At 47.1% G+C, this 18,273-nt stretch overlaps 1 protein-coding gene across 1 annotated transcript in view; it reads left to right on the top strand.

Annotated features, from left to right (window-relative positions):
* Positions 1–16,572, top strand: part of LOC109470564 — a 43,496-nt gene extending 26,924 nt beyond the window's left edge. Inside the window, exons 7-13 of the mRNA XM_019769527.1 lie at positions 8,288–8,473; positions 8,886–9,103; positions 10,832–11,000; positions 12,963–13,119; positions 13,742–14,059; positions 14,403–14,537; positions 14,922–16,572. Coding sequence (XP_019625086.1) covers positions 8,288–8,473; positions 8,886–9,103; positions 10,832–11,000; positions 12,963–13,119; positions 13,742–14,059; positions 14,403–14,537; positions 14,922–16,572 — 2,834 coding nt within the window. The remainder of the gene's footprint in view (positions 1–8,287; positions 8,474–8,885; positions 9,104–10,831; positions 11,001–12,962; positions 13,120–13,741; positions 14,060–14,402; positions 14,538–14,921) is intronic.
* Positions 16,573–18,273: the final 1,701 nt, after the last annotated feature.

Here is an 18,273-nt window from a genome sequence, read left to right as displayed (position 1 = left end):
TAATCTACAGGTTGGACCCGTCTTTCCCAGAGTAAATGAGTTTACCCATGCGATATCAACCCAGCACAAGTTCACATGCATATCGTTCCCGTGTAGACAGCTACAGAACAGACACACCAGCTTCAGCCCACTCCACATGAATGTGGCTCACCGATAATGACTGTTTCCCTCCATAAGGCAGGCGGTGGAGGACAGCACACATCTGAGCTATGCCACTCCAAATTTTTGCACGATGGCCGATAGGGACGTAATGAAATGTAAATTTGGTTAACGACCTAGTCAGCACAAACATTCCGACTCGCACAGTTAATCAGGCAGGCGTGGTGACAACACCAGCAGGATTTGTTCCCCAAGTCGTCGGGCGGCACTTTCAATTCTAAGGCAGGGATTTTATCCTTTCTACCCTAAACCTCTCACAGACGCGTTCCGTTTGGGACACAAAGCCCTTGGATGTGATATTGGAGGGAAAGGTGGACACCTAGCTCTCGAAAACTGCGGGAACAACACAGGTAGGTGCTTTATACAACAGGAAATACCAGTCAGGCACTCCTTTAGAACATTCACTCAGGTAGAAACAATGTAACATTATGGGAGGGTGGGGTGTGCTAGACTTTCACCCAGCTTATACTTGTTGAGATGGGAGTTGGGGTAAAACTATATGACTCTGAAAACCATGAATTCTGCTAAGGAATAGTCTCTGCTTGGGTCCTTTCCACCGGACGTAAGGAGTGCCCACCTGTGTAAGGTGAGGTAAGGAGTTGCTTCCGGCTTCTTTCAGACAACGTTAACTTCTCGCAGGAGGGTTACCTACTCGTACGTGCGTTACGCACGGAGTGGCACAGAGAATGGTCGGAGACTACGGCTTGTTGTGGGTCTGGCGTAATCTGTTTGCCTTGAGTCCGTGTCCAGTTAGCCTCCTTTGCAGACTTGTGATCTTGTAATCTCCAAGCAGATCCTAGGGTGGAAAAGAGACATCAAATTGGCCAGGTAGTATTCATCGGCCAGAGAGGGTCCATGCGCGACCCAATGTGGGCCATATATAAAAAGGTAACGATCATTCCCCCACAACCTCTGCTTGGAGAGTACATAGAGGATCTATTCGCCTGCTACTGCCCTTGTTCCGTAGATGAGCGGGTTTAGTTTATGCCTTTTGATCGTAGCGACTTGTTACAGACTCTATGCAGGCAAACTGGACCTTCTATGGCCGGCCACCTTCTCTGGTCAATTATATCCCCTTTTAGGCAGATTTCTACTATTTATTCAGCCTGCAAAGGGGCCTGGTGGAGGCTAGTGTCCAGTGGCGGGTCCCCTCGCCTCGCGTGCAGGCTGATGTGATGTTTGTTCTCGGCTGACATTTCATACGTCCTGACGTGCTGCCATCTGGCCAGCGATAATTACGCGACATGGTCTCGTTCCCATGTCACGGAACGCCGGGTACTGGAGGGGTCATGCCGGCCACATTCCCAGCTACGTGCCTTTACATCTGTCCTCATGCCTATACACAAATTACTGTTCATTTCAATATAGCTACAAACGTGCGCAAGAAACCGGTGACAAAGTTTTATGACTTAATTTTCTCACAGACATCAGTATATAGCTTGGTAGCCCCCTTAAGCTTCCTATTGTGGTATGGATCGTAGAATTCAATAAAAAGGGCCAGCAGAGTCAGTCCGAGAGAATGTCAATTTTCCCCTCTATCTCTGAACTGCGTGGGCAAATGAACTCAAGGATGGAAAACTGATCCCTATATACTGTTTTTTAAAACCCGCGTTGTATACTTTGGTGTTGAATATATTCTACCTGCTGACAATGTTCGTCATGTATATTTCATTCAGTAGATGAGCATTTGGATGTAAGCATTCCTGCATGCAGTATTGTGTTCTCTCGCTGCTGCTACCTGTGGCGGTTGTTCTTGAAAGGCAGACACCCGAAAACGCTAGACATAACCAGGTCAGACCCTCGCCGTGCGCGGCACTGTGCGATACGGTGACGGATAGTTCTCTGTCCTGATATCTTCACGGGATCTGACAACTGGAATCATAAACAAAAGGACTGACTCTGGGTTTGTTGTAAATCCCTGCCCGTCTGTCAGTCAGTCCGGGACAGGTATGTAGGTGGGTAGGACGGGGGAACTCGGGCGGGAAAATGAGAGATGTACCCGCACTCGCGGGTCGTCTGATTCACCTGTCACTCACCGCCTCAGACGTGCTCCTGCATGGAACGCTTCCTGTCAGTTATCTCCGCGTCGGCTTTTATTTTATAGCTTTGGTCGAAGAATCTGAAGTACTTGTTCAGCGGATTTTTCATGAGCGAGCGAGCGAGAAAGGTATGAAAAATCTATTAGGAACCCCTCCATCCTATGGCTATGCAATCACCTGTTTGCATCTACAACAGCAATATGTTGAGATCTTCGCGTCGTCTTTATGTTGTAGGTTTGGTCAAAGAACCTTTTCAGTGGATTTTTCATGAGCGAGCAAGGTATGAAGAAATCTATTAGCCCCCCCCCTTCCTCTACACACCTGTTTGCATCCACAACAGCAATATGTTCAGATGCGTTTAATTCACAGGGGATTTACCGTTGGATTTTAGCTTGTTGGAATAACAAAAACAGAGCCGATCCCGTCCCTTAATTAAACAAGCTACTAAGAGTCTGTAAGAGCATTAATCCTACCTGTTTTCAATGATCGGAGAAACACTTAGTCAACAGAACGGAAAGAGGGTACTTTGACCTTGTTTTCGGGCCCTTGTGATCACACTCAACTCAAGAGTATTGTTTGCACAACTCACGCACGCTGACATATACATGTAGGGGCTTAATGTTAAAACCAGAATTCCGTCGCACGTACAGTATTATGGGAGGGGCAGACGGTATGTAGTGGGAAGGGGTAGGTTTACCTGTCGGAATGGCCTACTTTCTTTGCTAACGGTTAGAAGAGCTGATAACATTGAGAGCTGGCAGCGAGCACTGTTAGCGAGGACTGTTTACTGCGTAGACAATGGCGTGTTTGCAAAATAACCGTTCATTCATCAGAAGTGGCGGGGTGTAAGAAAGTTCACGGGGTCCACGGCGCGTTATATGCTGGGAGACGCGGACTGAGGACGGGGTCGGATTAGCCTCCACCAGGCCTTCCTACGGAGGTGCGTATCCTAGAATTCGGTAACAAAAAAGGGAAATAGTTGGCCAGGAGAGTCAGTCCGCGAGAGGGTAAATTTTCCACTCTGAAGGTACATGTAGTAACTGCGCAGGCAACTGAACTCCCCTAGTCTATCATTCCCCTATTGGCTAAATTTTAGGGTGGCGTATTGGACCCTCTCTGGCCAATGGATACTACCTGGCCAATTTGATACTGTCTTATGCCACCCTAGGATCTGCTTGGAGTTTATAAATTTTACTTTTTTTGAACCCGAGTTGTTAGTCTGGTGGAGACTAGTACCGGATGACTTACGGCCACTTGTACTGAAGGACAAAACAGAAGACCTTCTCCAGGGTAAACAAGACACTTCTCACGGCTCCTTGTAGTTGCCTGAGACGTGAGTTCGTGATTCGAAGGATTTCGAGCTGCGCGGAGAGTGAAGTACTCCGCGAGGGGTTCCTTCTTACAGCCCTGTTACAGCCGGTGGTTTCCTCTCCATACACCACATTTTTACCCCACGCGGTGCTTCAGCCACAACAAGCTTACCACGAGAGATACTATATCTATACACTTTGCCAAGGGGAATATATATTCCTTTAATACGAAATCGTAAATCAGATATGCATGCACAACCTAGACGTTGGGACGAATCGACACATGTCTGTTTTTCTACTTCAGTTCTTTTAGGTATCGATCATCCACTGCATAGTGTGGATTCCGACCGGGTCAGTCAGGACAGCGCCAGTATTTATGACATGCATGGGAAGAGAATGCTAACGGTGGTGCTGAACTGTATATATGATACAAAGCGTATTGAGTCGAGACTAAAGTCTTATAAGTACCACAGAAAATTTGATTAGCGATAGTCCATGGCATCGAACGTGCGCTATGGATCTCCAGCCTACACAGGTGTATTCATGACATGCATGGGAATTGGAAGAGAATGCTGTGGTGCTGAACTATAGGATAAAAAGCGTAGTGAGTCGAAACTAAAGACACTAAAGTCTTATAAGCACCACTGAAAACGTGATTAACGATATAACCTCTATCAGGCTTCGGGAGGCGACTGGAAAGAGTCGAAATTGGCCAAAAACTGAAATAGAGAGATAAGTTCCAGGGGAGTTGGTCCACTAGAGAGTACATTTTCCGTACCCGTACTCTTCCCAGCCGCCTCCCGAAGCCCGGTAGAGGCTAATTAGCGATAGTCCATGATCAAGAACGTGCGCTATGGATCTCCAGCCTGCACGGGACGCACTAGTAGTCGCACCAGTTTGCCGGCCAGCCCACTCGGAAATCGATCTCCAATTATCGCCAATTTGCTGAGAAAACATCACACGGGGTCTCACGCGGGTTTGTTTGCACGAGAGCCGAGCCGAAAGGGCGCGCAGGCTGAACAGCTAGGGCACTGGCGCGGGACGCAGGGAAGAACACCTTCTTCTTGGATTTTATGATTCTTAGACTTTCTCCTCTTGGAATACGAGTACTAGGAAAGCCAGGTGTCTTGTAGTGAACCCTGTGTGTCTGGAGGAAGGTGTATGTCCCGCTGGGGAGCGTCAGACCAGAGACCTTCGTCACGTCAGTCTAGTTGGCCCAAAGTGGTACGTTCCAACTTGTGTGTACGATGAATGGTTGTGTAGTGTGTACTGTTTGTGTTTGGCTGTTTTATGGCTTCACTCCTCACGTATTGCTATCTCAACCGTTTCTATTTTCTAAACCCTGCGATAGCGTAATGGACCTGGTTCTTTGTCGGCAGTGACAGATCTTAAGATGAATGCCATTGCCGAACCCTCGGTGTCCCGAGCGCCTTAAGCCTCTGTGGCTGGTTTTCTTTCTCCACATCTCAGAGCGTCTTGTTTGTCTTGCAGAGCAAGTGTCGGCATACCATTCGCCAGTGTCGTCTGTGTGTGTACGTGAGTGTGTATGTATGTTATAATGTGTGTGTGTTTGAGAAGGCCTACGCCATCACGATAGTACAAAACCCTGGTGTACTTGACTACAGAGACAGTATGTTTTCCCTCTATTAGTGGCTGTTGACCCTCCCGTGTCGTGCAAACAGGCGCCGAGCCATTGTCAAATATGCCGTGCCGTACCGTCCACCTGCCTAGGCAAGCATTTTATAAAGGAAGCGGCATTCTTACAACATTATCAACGTCAATAGATGTAGTGTATGGCTCTAGGCATACGCTCTTGGTGTGCATATGATAGTCTGGGAATCCTGGCTTCTTGGGCTAATTGGTACAACTTGCCAAGCATACCGGCCTACTGAAAGATTCACACTCGTTAGAGGGCCTAACTGTCGGTTGGATAATGGTTAAACTTTCCCACCAGACTGCTAGAATGTAAACATCCATTTAAATTCTCGATTTTACAGTTCACCCACTGTCCTGGAGGTTGAAGCTATGAAAATGCAGGATTGTTACCATTGCACCGTTGGTGCTATATCAAGAGTGTTGAATGTTTTCTTGCGGTGGCGATAAAGACTAAAGGTTATAGGTCAGATCTTCGGGGTGCCGACTTCGTGTTTTCACTAATAATCGGATGGTGTGCGGAGTAAAGGCGGAAAGGAAGAGCGGCCATCTTACACCAACCGCGGCTTAAGGCTAACTTAAGTCGGTCTTGGCGCGACCTCTTTACAAGACACTTCACTTCACTGCTTTCTGCACGGAACGAAGCTTTCTGCTTGAGTGTCTGTAGCCCAAAATCGTCTGGACACGTCTTTACAATGTATCCAAACACAGTACTTCTTTGATGGTACGACGCTTGATTGAAGGAATAAGTATTTTTGTCTGTTTCAGGATCCATAGCGTTCTCACATCTCAGGTTAAGCCTAAAATTAGGCTTGAGAATTTGTACAAACAGCGGCGATAGCGATAAGCCGGTGTTTGTCATTCCATCCGTCAGCCCTGCCCGCGGTACCTGTGCCCACGTCACGGCCCAGAGTTCATATAGCCTCCATAACATGCCAAAAACTGGGGGTTTTGGGGGTCTTCAGGGTCTTTGGGATCTTTTATGGGCTATTTTCTGATTGCATATAGACAACATAGCCGGCCTGGTTGAATTACCCCCGTTTTTTGAACTGGGCTAATCAGAAAACAGCCGAAGACCACCAAACCCCCAGTTCTATAAGCCTGCTACGGAGGCTAGAGTCCATCCACTCTACATGTAGTACTTACTGTCTGTAGGAGAGGGTAGAAAACATGTGTTTCTGGCTCTTTACTGACCTCATACGGACCGGGTGTATTTGTTCGCGCGGCCTGTGGCTAAACTGTTAACCAGGAGAAGTTTGCGGACAGGGGCTCCGTGTCCTAGTTTCGTGGCGGGGGAAGAATTTTCCGTCCACTTGTCGCTGTCGGCGGTTGTGTGAGCTACTCTCCAAGCAGAGGTTGATGGGGGAAGATCGTTACCTTTTTATATATAACCCGCTTTTTTGTCGGTACCCCCACCATCCTTGGGACCCTCTCTGGCCAATGGATAATGCCTGGCCAATTTGATACTGTCTTTTTGCCACCCTAGGATCTGCTTGGAGATTAGTGTGAGCACCGTAACCCCATCAGACACCAAACAGCCGATAACTGTCAGTCTGTACTACCGTGCCCATCATGTCCCCGTACGGTACAAGTACACCTGTGTTCCTGTAGGATCCCTCACCCCCTGCTGACCTACAGCACCATTAGTACGAACAAAGCTAACAGAGGTGCGCGCTAACAGAGCCACGCTTGTGCATACTAGTAATCCCGCATCCTCCCCGCCGACGACAAAGCTAGCACGTACTCCTGTTTACCCGTTTCTGCCCAAGTTTACCCGCAAACGCGTCTCGAATGGCAGAAAGTTGTGCCTTCAGGTAGGAACAATGTACGGTGTTGATGTCGTCTCTCCGTCAGTTGGTTATATGGCGGGGAGAATTTACAAGGCAAAGGGCACAGTGGCACCATTGCAGGCTTATCGGAGCGTTGTTTTCCCAACAGGTGTAAACTTCAAAAACATTAAGATACATCGAGAAAAGATGGTGTGAGAAAACAATGCACTTGTACTGGTAACTGATTAAGGTCATATACTAGTATATGCACACGGGTTACAAGACAGGTAATCTTTTTGAATGAACAGATCTTACAATTCATAGGAAAATGTTCTTGGGGATTAACCAGGGGGAATGTTAATGTGTCTTATGTGGGGAAGGGGATAACTAGCTAAATTGTCGTTTCATGCTAGTCAAACATAGTTCCAACTTTTCATTCTGTTGTACTTAATCATTTTTCCTCTCGACTTGGTGTTCGAAAATATCCTTATCATATATTTACCATCATACCACCGTCCTTGCACATTTTCTAGACGATTTCCTCACCCCCACCCCACCCCAGCGTTACTCCTGGTTCGTCCCTTATCTGTGGAGATAAAGCAACAAAGTGACAAGAAGTGTCCGACCCCGGATGTTGGCATGTTGTCCGACAGGGGGACTTCATTCCTGTGTCTCTATTTTGTCAACAGAACTGACTGATTCAGTGATTGTCATTGTCAGTCGCCTGTTGTCACAGCGTCACGTTTGTCACAGTTTCGCGCATCGTCTGAATAGCAGGGATATTCCTGTTGTAGCGCTGCTGACAATAGAGACGGATGACAAAGCAAGTTTGTGACGAATTGTTGTGTTGTGACAATACATCACCTGGTCGTCAGGTGAGGTCAATGTCCGGGACTTGCGACTATAAAAAGGACCGACGGTTTATTTTGAATTCGCCAGTGCAAAAGCATTGGCAGACAGTCACAGATCACAGACTGCATGTCCTTTCATTGCCTCCCCCACAAGTCATGTCTAGGTCTGTGCACCGTGATCTCATCTTCATTCAACAGGTCCTTCCAGCTCACTCTACTGGACTTTGTACTGAAGCTAAAAATACACGTTCTTAAGACAGAGAGAAATGCAGCAACACCAGAAAAAATATGGCGCTACAATCGGCTACATCCTGCAACACCTACTCGGTCATGTCGGAGTCTACGAATGGTTTCCTGTTTCATGTTTGGCAGAAACCTCACCTTCACCTGCAGTCTAGATCTGTGATAGCCGTGTTGTGCTGTTTAAGTGCCTGTTTCTTACTAAGAACATTTTGAGGACGTTTAAGTATATATAACGCGTATTTCTTTTTCTTCCCCATCTGCAGCTCCAGCCATAGATGGTAACTGGGGGAGTTGGGAGCCCTGGAGCACCTGTCCGGTGACATGTGGGGAGGGCCGCGTTCAGAGGTTCCGCGTGTGCAATAACCCGCCTCCGTCGAACGGGGGCGCTTTTTGTGAAGGCGAGACGTTGGAGTCCGGTACATGCCAGGGACTGCCGCCCTGCCCGGCAGGTAATGTGTTCTCGTGTTGGTTTGGTTTTCCTTTGATGCTCACGATGCTCATGCCTTCAAATATCAGAGTTATCGGCGAAGAATTGAGGTGTTCAAAAACTTTGAAAAAAATCGTATTTTCCAAGAACTATCGTAGAGTGGAACTCGTTGCCACCTAGCACAGTTGGGGCATCATCACTAGAAAGCTTTAAACAGCTCCTGCAATTAAATGCAGATTGGGTGTAGCAAGTCGTTCGGTGTAATATAGTTAGCTGCCGCCGCGCCGCGTGCCTGCGAAGCTGGTGTGTTACGCCGAAGGGCAGTTATACCGGCTATACAGATACAGATTCAGATTCATTGGGCTTCCAAATTGGATTCTTTAAACTGTGCCAAGTTTTTTTTCTGAACAGTAATCGATCTTGCATTTCTCCAGAAGACCTCGGCACCCTCCCCCCACTGACGGTCCGGCCTGTCGCCACTGACGACTGCGCCTGCGGCTGTACCCTGCGGGATCCGCTAGGGGGCGTGACGAGACCCCCGTACGGCGCGTGCGCCGGGGTAGTCACTTGGCTGATCTGGGTTCTGGAGGATTACAGGATACGTCTGGAGTTCGAGGTGTTCGATTTGGACGAGACACAGGAAAGGATCAAGGTGAGCCTTTTTTATTTCCATTAATCTAAGTCTGATACGAACGTCCAAACCAACCGCTCAGACCGTTCCGCCATTAAGCGGAGTTTTCAACAAGTCCGGCTATGTCTGATGACACACATGTTGGCAAAACAGATACCACTGTTTACATACAAGCATGTGAATCTGCTTGATAGTTGAAAGATAACAGTTTCTCGTTAAGGTTTTTGATATTTTCGTCAATTAAACGTTTTCCGTGTTTGTTAAGTTATATTTTACTGCCCCAATAATTGTGCCAGATTAAACAACACGGGAGGTAAGGGTAACAGGCAGCCGCATCTGGAGCCGTGCAATTATGCTTCCTCCCGTCCTCCCTGCCAGCTGAGGTGATCTATCGTCTGTGTGTTTTGAGAATTCCTGGGTGTCCCGTGCAAAAACGGACGTGACGCTGCCCGAATATCATCATTCACGGGACATCTTGCAGTTATTCTTGGCGACGACCTTATTCTATGTATTTAACCCTGGCGCAAAACTTTCCCTCCCATGGTTCCGGGGGTTGTGAAACCGGAGTTGTGAGGCACGTTTGTCGGGTTTTGGTTTCCCAGTTGGCGATGCCGTCTTTCCTGGCACGCCTCGCTTGTTATCTCTGCCACCGACGGAGAATCTCACCAACCGGATCCACATGGCATATCTAGATTACTCTTCAAGCAGAGGTTTGTGTTTGGGCTTATTTTTGGCGCGTTTTGTATCGGGCTTTCTTTTCTGCAGTTTTTTTTACGCCAACGCAGCAAAGAAAGCCCGATAAAAAGCTTAAATCACGCCAAAAATAAGCCAAAACCCAAACCTCTGCTTGGAGAGTATATCTAGATACCGCTCTGCAACAGAGAGCCGTCCGTTCCTGTCCCTCAGAACTAGAGCCATCACAGCGGCCCCCTGTCGTCCAGCGCCTCGTTTCGCGCCAAAATATCGCCCTGACCAGACGTGTTTATCTGCAGGGTGAAGTTGTAATGTCTTCCGACCGGATCCATGTGCTGTGTCCAGATTCAGACTTCAAACAGTAGCGAGATTCCCGTGATTCGGAAGAGATTTAAGCGGCCTAACCTTTGCCAAGTTCGCCCCTAATGCATTTATTTCTTTTCCGTTTAAACTTGGTTTTGTACGTAGTAGCACAGTATACTTTCAGGAAACGCAAGAAGACTGGATATGGCAATTTGTTGATTGTGTATTAAGTTGGATACTAACTGGGAGATGGAAGTCGTAAAGCCCAAAGGATAGATTTCTTTTCTGAAGTAGGGACAAAATTTACAACCATTTCCTTCAAAAGGATGTCTTAAATCAGAAATCAGTTGGTGCGTTTCGCTGACTTCCCCTGATGACGACAGCAGCGTGCTTGGCAGGGGATAAAAAAGGACGTCACATTTGTGATATATAGCGTTTTCTTCTACACTATATCCAAGGAGAAACCCCTTACACTTAGCCTGTACCAGGCTTCTGGAGGCGACTGGAAAGAGTAGAAAGTGGCCAGAAAGAGAGATAAAATGCCGAGGGAGTTGGTCCGCTAGAGAGAACAGTTCGGGTGCGGCAAAATGCACTCTCTTGCGGACCAACGGCCTCGGCATGTTATCTCTCTATTCGGCCAATTTTCTACTCTTTCCCAGACGACTCCCGAAGCCTGGTAGAGGCTAGTTTTCTTCTACACTATCCAATGAGAAACCTCCTTCCACTAACAAGACGATGAAACTATGTTTTCAGATCCGTGACGGCGGAGAGGCGACGTCGCCGCTGCTGTTCAGCTCGGGGTCCGTGGACCCGCCGGCGACGCTGACGTCATCGGGCAGCCGGCTGTACATCGAGTTCCGCGTGCAGGCGGACCTGCAGGCCTACAGCACCCGCGGCTTCACGGCTGGATATTCATCATTCCGTAAGTATCACATTCCACAACGGGAGCCGTTTTAGGGGTCAGGTTTCCCCTCCGTGGACTGTGGGGATCGTGTTGTCGGAATGTCCAACGAGGAGAGACTTAAGCTGGGAATGTCTTGAGGAGTTAGTTACTCGTTGGTCATCAGTCCTTACTGTAAGATATGACATCGCAGTGACGTCTAGTACATGCATTGGGGCTCACTGGTGCTACATTATTTTCATTTGAAAATCGGTGAGTATCGGAGTCAGGTTCCCCTCCGTGGACTGTGGGGATCGTGTTGTCGGAATGTCTAACGAGAAGAGACTTAAGCCGAGAATGTCTTGAGGAGAGTAACTCGTTGAGAAGTACTCGATTATTATGTCGTTAGTGTAGCATATGGCATCGCAGCGACGGTCTAGTACATGTATTGCGGCTCGCACCAGTGCTACAACCTTATTATCATTGGGAAATCGGTAAGTAATACTAGTAGCAGCGCCGTACAGTAGACTGAAATGATTAGTTATCTCCCACCAAGGGGCTTTCATCGGTGATAGAATGTCCTTGCTCCCCGTGACAGCTGTAAATCTTGTGGTACGTTTGAGACTACACGGCCCAGCGTCTTATCAAAGATGTAAGGCCGAGACTGACTATACTAAGTTAGATGACCGCAAATAGCCAAGTTTAATTTGTCTACATCAGTCTTTTTCGCTCTTGCGGAGTTTGAGGACATAAGGGTTAGAAAATTTTGAAGCAAAGTTTTTCGCAATTCTGATATCGTAAAATCGTTGTTTCACATTCTCTAAGGTTCAGCTTCGTCCCAGGAGAGATAGTAGATGTGTCTGACACAGTTTCTTGACGAGTTCATTTGTTGTTTTTTGGCGCGAGTTTTATCAGCCTTGACAGATGTGACGTATTTCGGTTGGGAAGGATGCCACCCCCGAACAAAACCCAGAGGGTGAAATAACAAACGTTCGCGTCTTCTGTTGTAGGCACATATCAGCGTAATGCGGCTCTCCGTAAACACTTGTCATAAGAGAGCCTCCACACTTAAGGATCCATGTTGGGACATAATCCCTGATTACAGAAGACAAGAGGGGCCCATCAAATATCCTGGACGGGACGTATTAATTGGTAGACCCCGGTGGTCTTCCTGTCGATTATATATCTGTAAAAACATAACTCGTTCAATGCATGTCAAAACGGAACTAAGTGGGGTGAACGTTGGATACAGGCGGCAAATGGAAACAGGCGGCCAACATAAAGTCCCCTTGCCCCACCGAATCTGCTTGGAGACCATGATTAAGTGTGGAACACAAGTACAGTTTGATTCTAATAAGCTAAAGAAAAATCATCACGAAATGATGAGGAGTTTCTAAATTATGCTGTAGACAAATTTAACATTTCAGACGCTGCAGGTGTGACATGGGATCAAGCATTACGCTGACGCGAGCAGCCTAAGATATACACACTATACACTCAGCGTCAGAGCTCTAATAATGTTGAAACCCGTGCGTGGATGGTGTTTGCTCTTCACGTGTTAACAGACACGCCTGTTATATCGCAGATACTCTGAGATAAGGTTTCAGAGCGTGTCCCAAATTAACCCAAATCAATTCAGCACTTGTCAGTCACAGTATGTCACTCAATCAGTCGGTTTGTCCCACAGCACGGGGTCATACTTCTGAGTCATTAAAGTTCTGCTCTGTTTGCAGGAAAGTAAAAAGCTTGTGGATAGACTTCCAGGGACTACACAATAGCCTATAGCTAACGACATGAAGTTCTACGTACCTGGTAGCTCAAAGAATTATGTAAACTTAATGATCTGAACATTACTAACGTAACACAAAGATCTTACATGCAATAGATACACAAATAAAACCATTAAGGGCTACCATTGTCTTTATGTTTGTCTATCCTTACCTTGGCGCTTGGTTAGCACTGTCTCTGATTCCGATTCAAACATCAAAACTGTTGATTTTGCAGAGCTGGTGCCCAGTACGACGGCGGTGACCACCACAGCGGCGCCGGAAGAACCCCTTACGTGGTGGCAGAAGGTGGAAAAGTTCTTCAAGCTGGAGATCTTCCAGAACCCCGTGACTGTGGCCGGCATCGTGCTGTGCGCACTGGTGGTCATCGGCAGGTGGGTGGGGAGTACTAGTACCTATAATCTCGAAGCAGATCCCTATCGGTTAGCCTCTACCAGGCTTGGGAAGGCGGCTGGAAAGAGTAGAAATCGGCCAGATAGAGAGATAAGCATGCCAAGGGAGTTTGTCCGTTGAGAGAACAGTTGGGGTGCGGCGAACTCCCTTGGCATGCTTATCTGTCTATTTGGCCGATTTCTACTCTTTCCAGCCGCCTCCCCAAGCCTGGTAGAGGCTACCTTTTGTTGGCAAGACAGTAACCATCAGCCAAAAGAGTGGCTATGGACACTCCTCTGGCTGACGGATACTGTCTTGCCACCGAAAGAGATCTACTTGGATATTAGGAGTTGCCGTATACACTCAACGTTCTACGTCCTTTTCTTTAAGAATGATCAGTGGATACGTTGTAAATCATAGTATAGAGGAAATATACTCTTTTATATGACAGTCAATGATAAGTCAGTAACAAGTGACTTTCTCATTTACTGTCCTTGACAAAAGTCTTGGCGTATCTGCCCAGACAGTATCACTATAAAAACTTTTCCGCGATCATATCGGTGTCTTACGCCATAAGCATTGTTCTGATACAAATTTGATACAAACCTTGTTTTTTTTCCACAGTATCATCGCCGTCATCTGCACACGTATGTGTCGGAGGCGCAAGCGCACTGCGGCGTACGCGGCCAGCAGTGCCCAGAGCGAGATCGAGGGCGGCGGGACCCAGAGCCCGCGCAGTCTCAGTCTCAACCACATAGAAGCGACCTCTGTCGGCGCGCAGAGTCAGCGTAGCGGCAGGGACAGGCGGGAGCACCACCTGTCCGACATGTCCATGTCTGACCTGTCCCACACGTCCAGACGGAAACCCATGCAGAACGGGAAGGTCCCCACGGGGTACGCTAACCACATCTACAGCGCGTCTGCTCCGGAGACACCACAAAGGTAACGGCGCAAGAACACTGGTCCATGCAGCAACTCAGTTGAACTACTCATGATGCTATAGATGACAACTGATTACTATGATTGACGATAAGTATTGTATTTTCAGGGTATCTGCAATCTGCAAAATCTGTATCCTTAGTCTGCATTGACTAAGGAACAAGAATATAAGAATAACAAATAAGCGTAGAAACTAAATATGTCTTGGTCTTGGCCATCATTTTCAATCTGGTGGCAGCTATGAAAGATTTACTTGTAAGTACAGCTAAGATCTAGATATATGCCGTTTTTGCGAGAAAAATTAGCTATATTTTAATCAGCATTGCCACTGTTCTATTGTCCACAGGTTCACCAACCTCGGTGACCGCCCGGCCTCGCCCGTCCAGGGGCAGTTCCCCACACCGTACCAGCTGGCGCAGGAACAGCTCAAACTCATGAGACAGCACGGCCTGGAGCACTGCGAACAGCTTTACGACTTCAGGCAAGTATAGGCCTGTAGATGATGATGTTTCACGAGTAAGGTACCACCATTTCCTTAATTGTGTATTATACATACGAGAAACAAAGTACGTCGGTGAAGGTTAGACATCCAGGTAAAAAGATACGCCAAAAAACAGTTACCCAAGCAACTGGATATGATTTTGGAAACGGTCAGACGTTTCAGGTAGCATCCACTAACTTTTCGTCAGTGACACTGGAGAACTTGTGCAGAAATGCAGGTTTCAAGCAAGAACTATTGATAAACAAATAAGTGAAGACAAATTAAGGCTTGCACCAATATTCTTTTCCTGACAAATAATGAGTTGTGTTTTGATATGAACTTTTACAAAACATTGTCTCATTGATTCTTTTCTTTTCCTAACAGTATGGCTGGCCCACCAATGGAAGCTGTTGTTCCCAGTCCTTACACTGGAGCGTTACCTAGCAACGTGCCGGGCAACGCCTACTTCCACCCGATCCAGCAGCCGTACAGCGTACAGGAGACTACCTTCACACAGGCGGCCTCAGGGCCGGAAAACTACTCCAACAACAACGCACACGTGTACATACTCGACCCGCGGTTTGAAAATCATAGTCCTACACATTCTAACAAAGAAAAGAGGAAATCCAGAAGCCCTATAAGAGACTCGAAAAGTCCGAAGAACTCGCCCAACAAAAGGCAGTTGCCTGTACTGCCAAAACCGCACGGTAGAAAACTCCCCGTGACGCCCCGGCCTGCGTTTTACGCAGACCAGGAGGTACCAGCCGCGGGTTTGGCACAAGCTGCTGTTACAGCGTCAGACCCACAGTTAGCACACGAGACGAGAAGACTGAGGCGAGAAAAAAGTGAGAAAAAATCTTTGACGCCGAACGTATCAAGACGTGGTAAGAACAGAGTAGAGAAGTTTGTGTACCAACCCTCGCCGTACAACTCACTAGACAGGGCGATGACTACCCGACATTCTAAACGCAGTAGTAAGAACAGGTCGAAAGGGTCCGTGAAGAAGTCGAGAACAACTGAAAATTTCGCAGCACAGGTGCACAGTCCCTCAGAAATACCCTCTTCAACGGACGGGATGCGCAGCTCACAGGAGATAAAAATACGCGGGCCTTCCGAGAGACGAAAGGGCCACGGTCATAGTCATAGGTTAGGAAGCCAAGGCAGTCTGGGGAAAGCCTCCTCAAAGACAAGTAAAGAAGAGCTTTACAGATCATCTCGGGAACAGTTGCCAAAATATCCAGGACCTAAAACGCCTGATAGAAGAGGAAGCGAAAAAGGACAAACTTCAGAGAGAAGTTTGGAAACAGCACAGGTAGTTGAAAGACGGGAGTCATCGCCTGAACACAAGAAAACCACATCTAACCCGCCTGATCAGAGGAAAAGTTTGTCACCTGACAGAAAGAGTCCTCAAAAATCCCTGGACTTAAGAAAACTGGGTAACGAGCACTCGCTGTACGAACAGCTTGGTCTGAACGACAAGAAGCCGAAAACGGGGCGGAGACTTGCCCACTACGCCGCGCAGTCCGAGGACAGTAGGTCCCAGTTCAGTAGCGAAGGATCGTCGGCCTACGCCATGACCATGACACAGAAACTCTTTCACTTCGACGATTCCGAGCGGGATCAGTACAGAACTTCCATCGGTCCCGTCGGGGAAACCGTCTTCGAGGATTTGCGGAGAAGCGCAGACCTCGATGACGTAGTGACCCCGAACGGACACGTCATATCCAGCCCCACTACTGATGACGCGATATCTCCTACTAGTCCTAGCAACGGTGACGTCATCTCCAATCACTCTAGGAGACAACTTCCGAGAACGCCGTCACTAGAGGGGAGGAAGACCCCCCACGATCAGGTGTTTGTGGACAAGACCCCTGACCCGGAATATGACTACTACATGCCCGACCTGCCCGGGTCCTTCCTAAAGATGGACCAAACGTACATCGGGCGCCCCAAACCCATCACAACAAACCAGACCGAGCTGAAAAATATCCAGGTTCAGTTGGAGAGCTGTCCGCCTGATGCCGTACGCATGTAGACGCTCTAACGCGTTAAGACAGCATCACGCATCATCTGTTGGTTACACGTATCAATATCAACTTTTCGTCCAACACAATGTGATGTAGGGCCAATCAATTTTAACATAGAACTGATTATACTACACATCGCCACATTTCACATATCCTTTATACAGTCCAGCATTTATGGCTGATAAACTTACCAGACCTTACACCTGTGATGTGCAATGTATGGTATATATCTGTCCGAGTCCCTATTTTCCATGTGTGAAAACGTGTATGTCAGTTATCAGACGTATATACGTTACTACGAATGAGAACATTTTCTACAGCTCTATTGCAGAGTTTATATTGTTTGTGTCTAGAACAAATATAACCAGGAGCAAGCTCTGTGGATACATCAATTTGGCCACAAAGAAGCAATACCTTGTCTGATATGTTCCTGGAGCAAACGTTGAAAATTATTTCCACATTTCCACGTATTTCCACATGCTCATGATGTGCAATTTTCTCCGACTCTTATCAAGATTGTTACTGTACGGTACGGTAGTGGCTAGCCGGTCACCAATGTGAAGATAGTGTCAGCAGATCGTATCTGACAAACCTATACCGGGACTGCACCTTAGAAATGCATGGAGTATGTTGCACGTTGGGTCATGTGGTCCCTGGGCTCAAGAACGAACTGGCAATTGTCGCATATATGTATACAAGTCCTTGAATGTGCAAGCTGTATATGTATATATTTCGTGTTGACCGTCATATTTACTAAGATAAAGTTTTATGTGGTCCTTCATCAAAGCCGTGAAACGGTATGAAAGTCACTTCAGACGGAGAAAAAGCAGCGTTACACACAACGCTGTTGCAATAAACTTATTTGTACACCTTGTTTCTTGTGTCTTTGAAAGCTTTCTGTTCTTTGTAATCATGTATAGATAAACGCCAAAAAGCAGGTACTCAAGCAACTGGATATGATTTTGACGATAAAATCATATCCAGTTGCTTCAGTAACTGCTTTTTGGCGTATAGTATTGCCTGGATGTCTAACCTTCATCGACGCATGTATAGATATAACCTGTAGCACTATGGAAAATCCACACGACGGCGTTGTTTCGAAAGTGTCGTATTTTGAATGTGCATAGGACGCTTCTTCAGTGGTTGACAGGCTAGTAAACAATCTGATATCCAAGCAGAAGTAGGATCCAGGTCAAAGATCACGATTTATGCGTTAGAGTCTGCGAACACACGTGGGGTAGTGTGGCGTAGCGGCAGAGTGCGCGACTCGGAACTTAGAGTCCCAGGTTCGATTCCTGACATGCCACCGATCTTGTGCCCTTGGGAAAGGCACTTTACACGACTTTCCTCACTTAGCTCAGGTGTAAATGAGTATTGTCCTGTCATGTATTTGTCCCGTGTTGGTGGCGGCATTAATATAAGTTGAAAAAACTTGTGTGTGTCGTCACCACGTCTGGTGATTACATGTTGGAATAAAAATAAAAAACACGCGTAGAACACTGAGTCGGTCTTCACATCTGCTTGGATATCAGATATCGGCCCGAGTCTGAATACATTGGCAACGTCGCTAGGGGGCCCAACTCATATGTTTTGAAACTTGGCCGACTTCAAGCAAGGCTCTGCATTTACCAATACCCAAAATTTATTTCATAGAAATGATGATGCAAAAAACGCAAAATGTCCACAAAAATACTATATTTCACAAGTAT

This window comes from Branchiostoma belcheri, unplaced genomic scaffold, assembly GCF_001625305.1.
Source record: "Branchiostoma belcheri isolate BF01 breed outbred unplaced genomic scaffold, Haploidv18h27 scaffold23, whole genome shotgun sequence".
NCBI classification, from domain to species: domain Eukaryota; kingdom Metazoa; phylum Chordata; class Leptocardii; order Amphioxiformes; family Branchiostomatidae; genus Branchiostoma; species Branchiostoma belcheri.
Note: the sequence above shows the minus strand (reverse complement) of the source record. Positions and strands in the feature narration are given on the sequence as shown.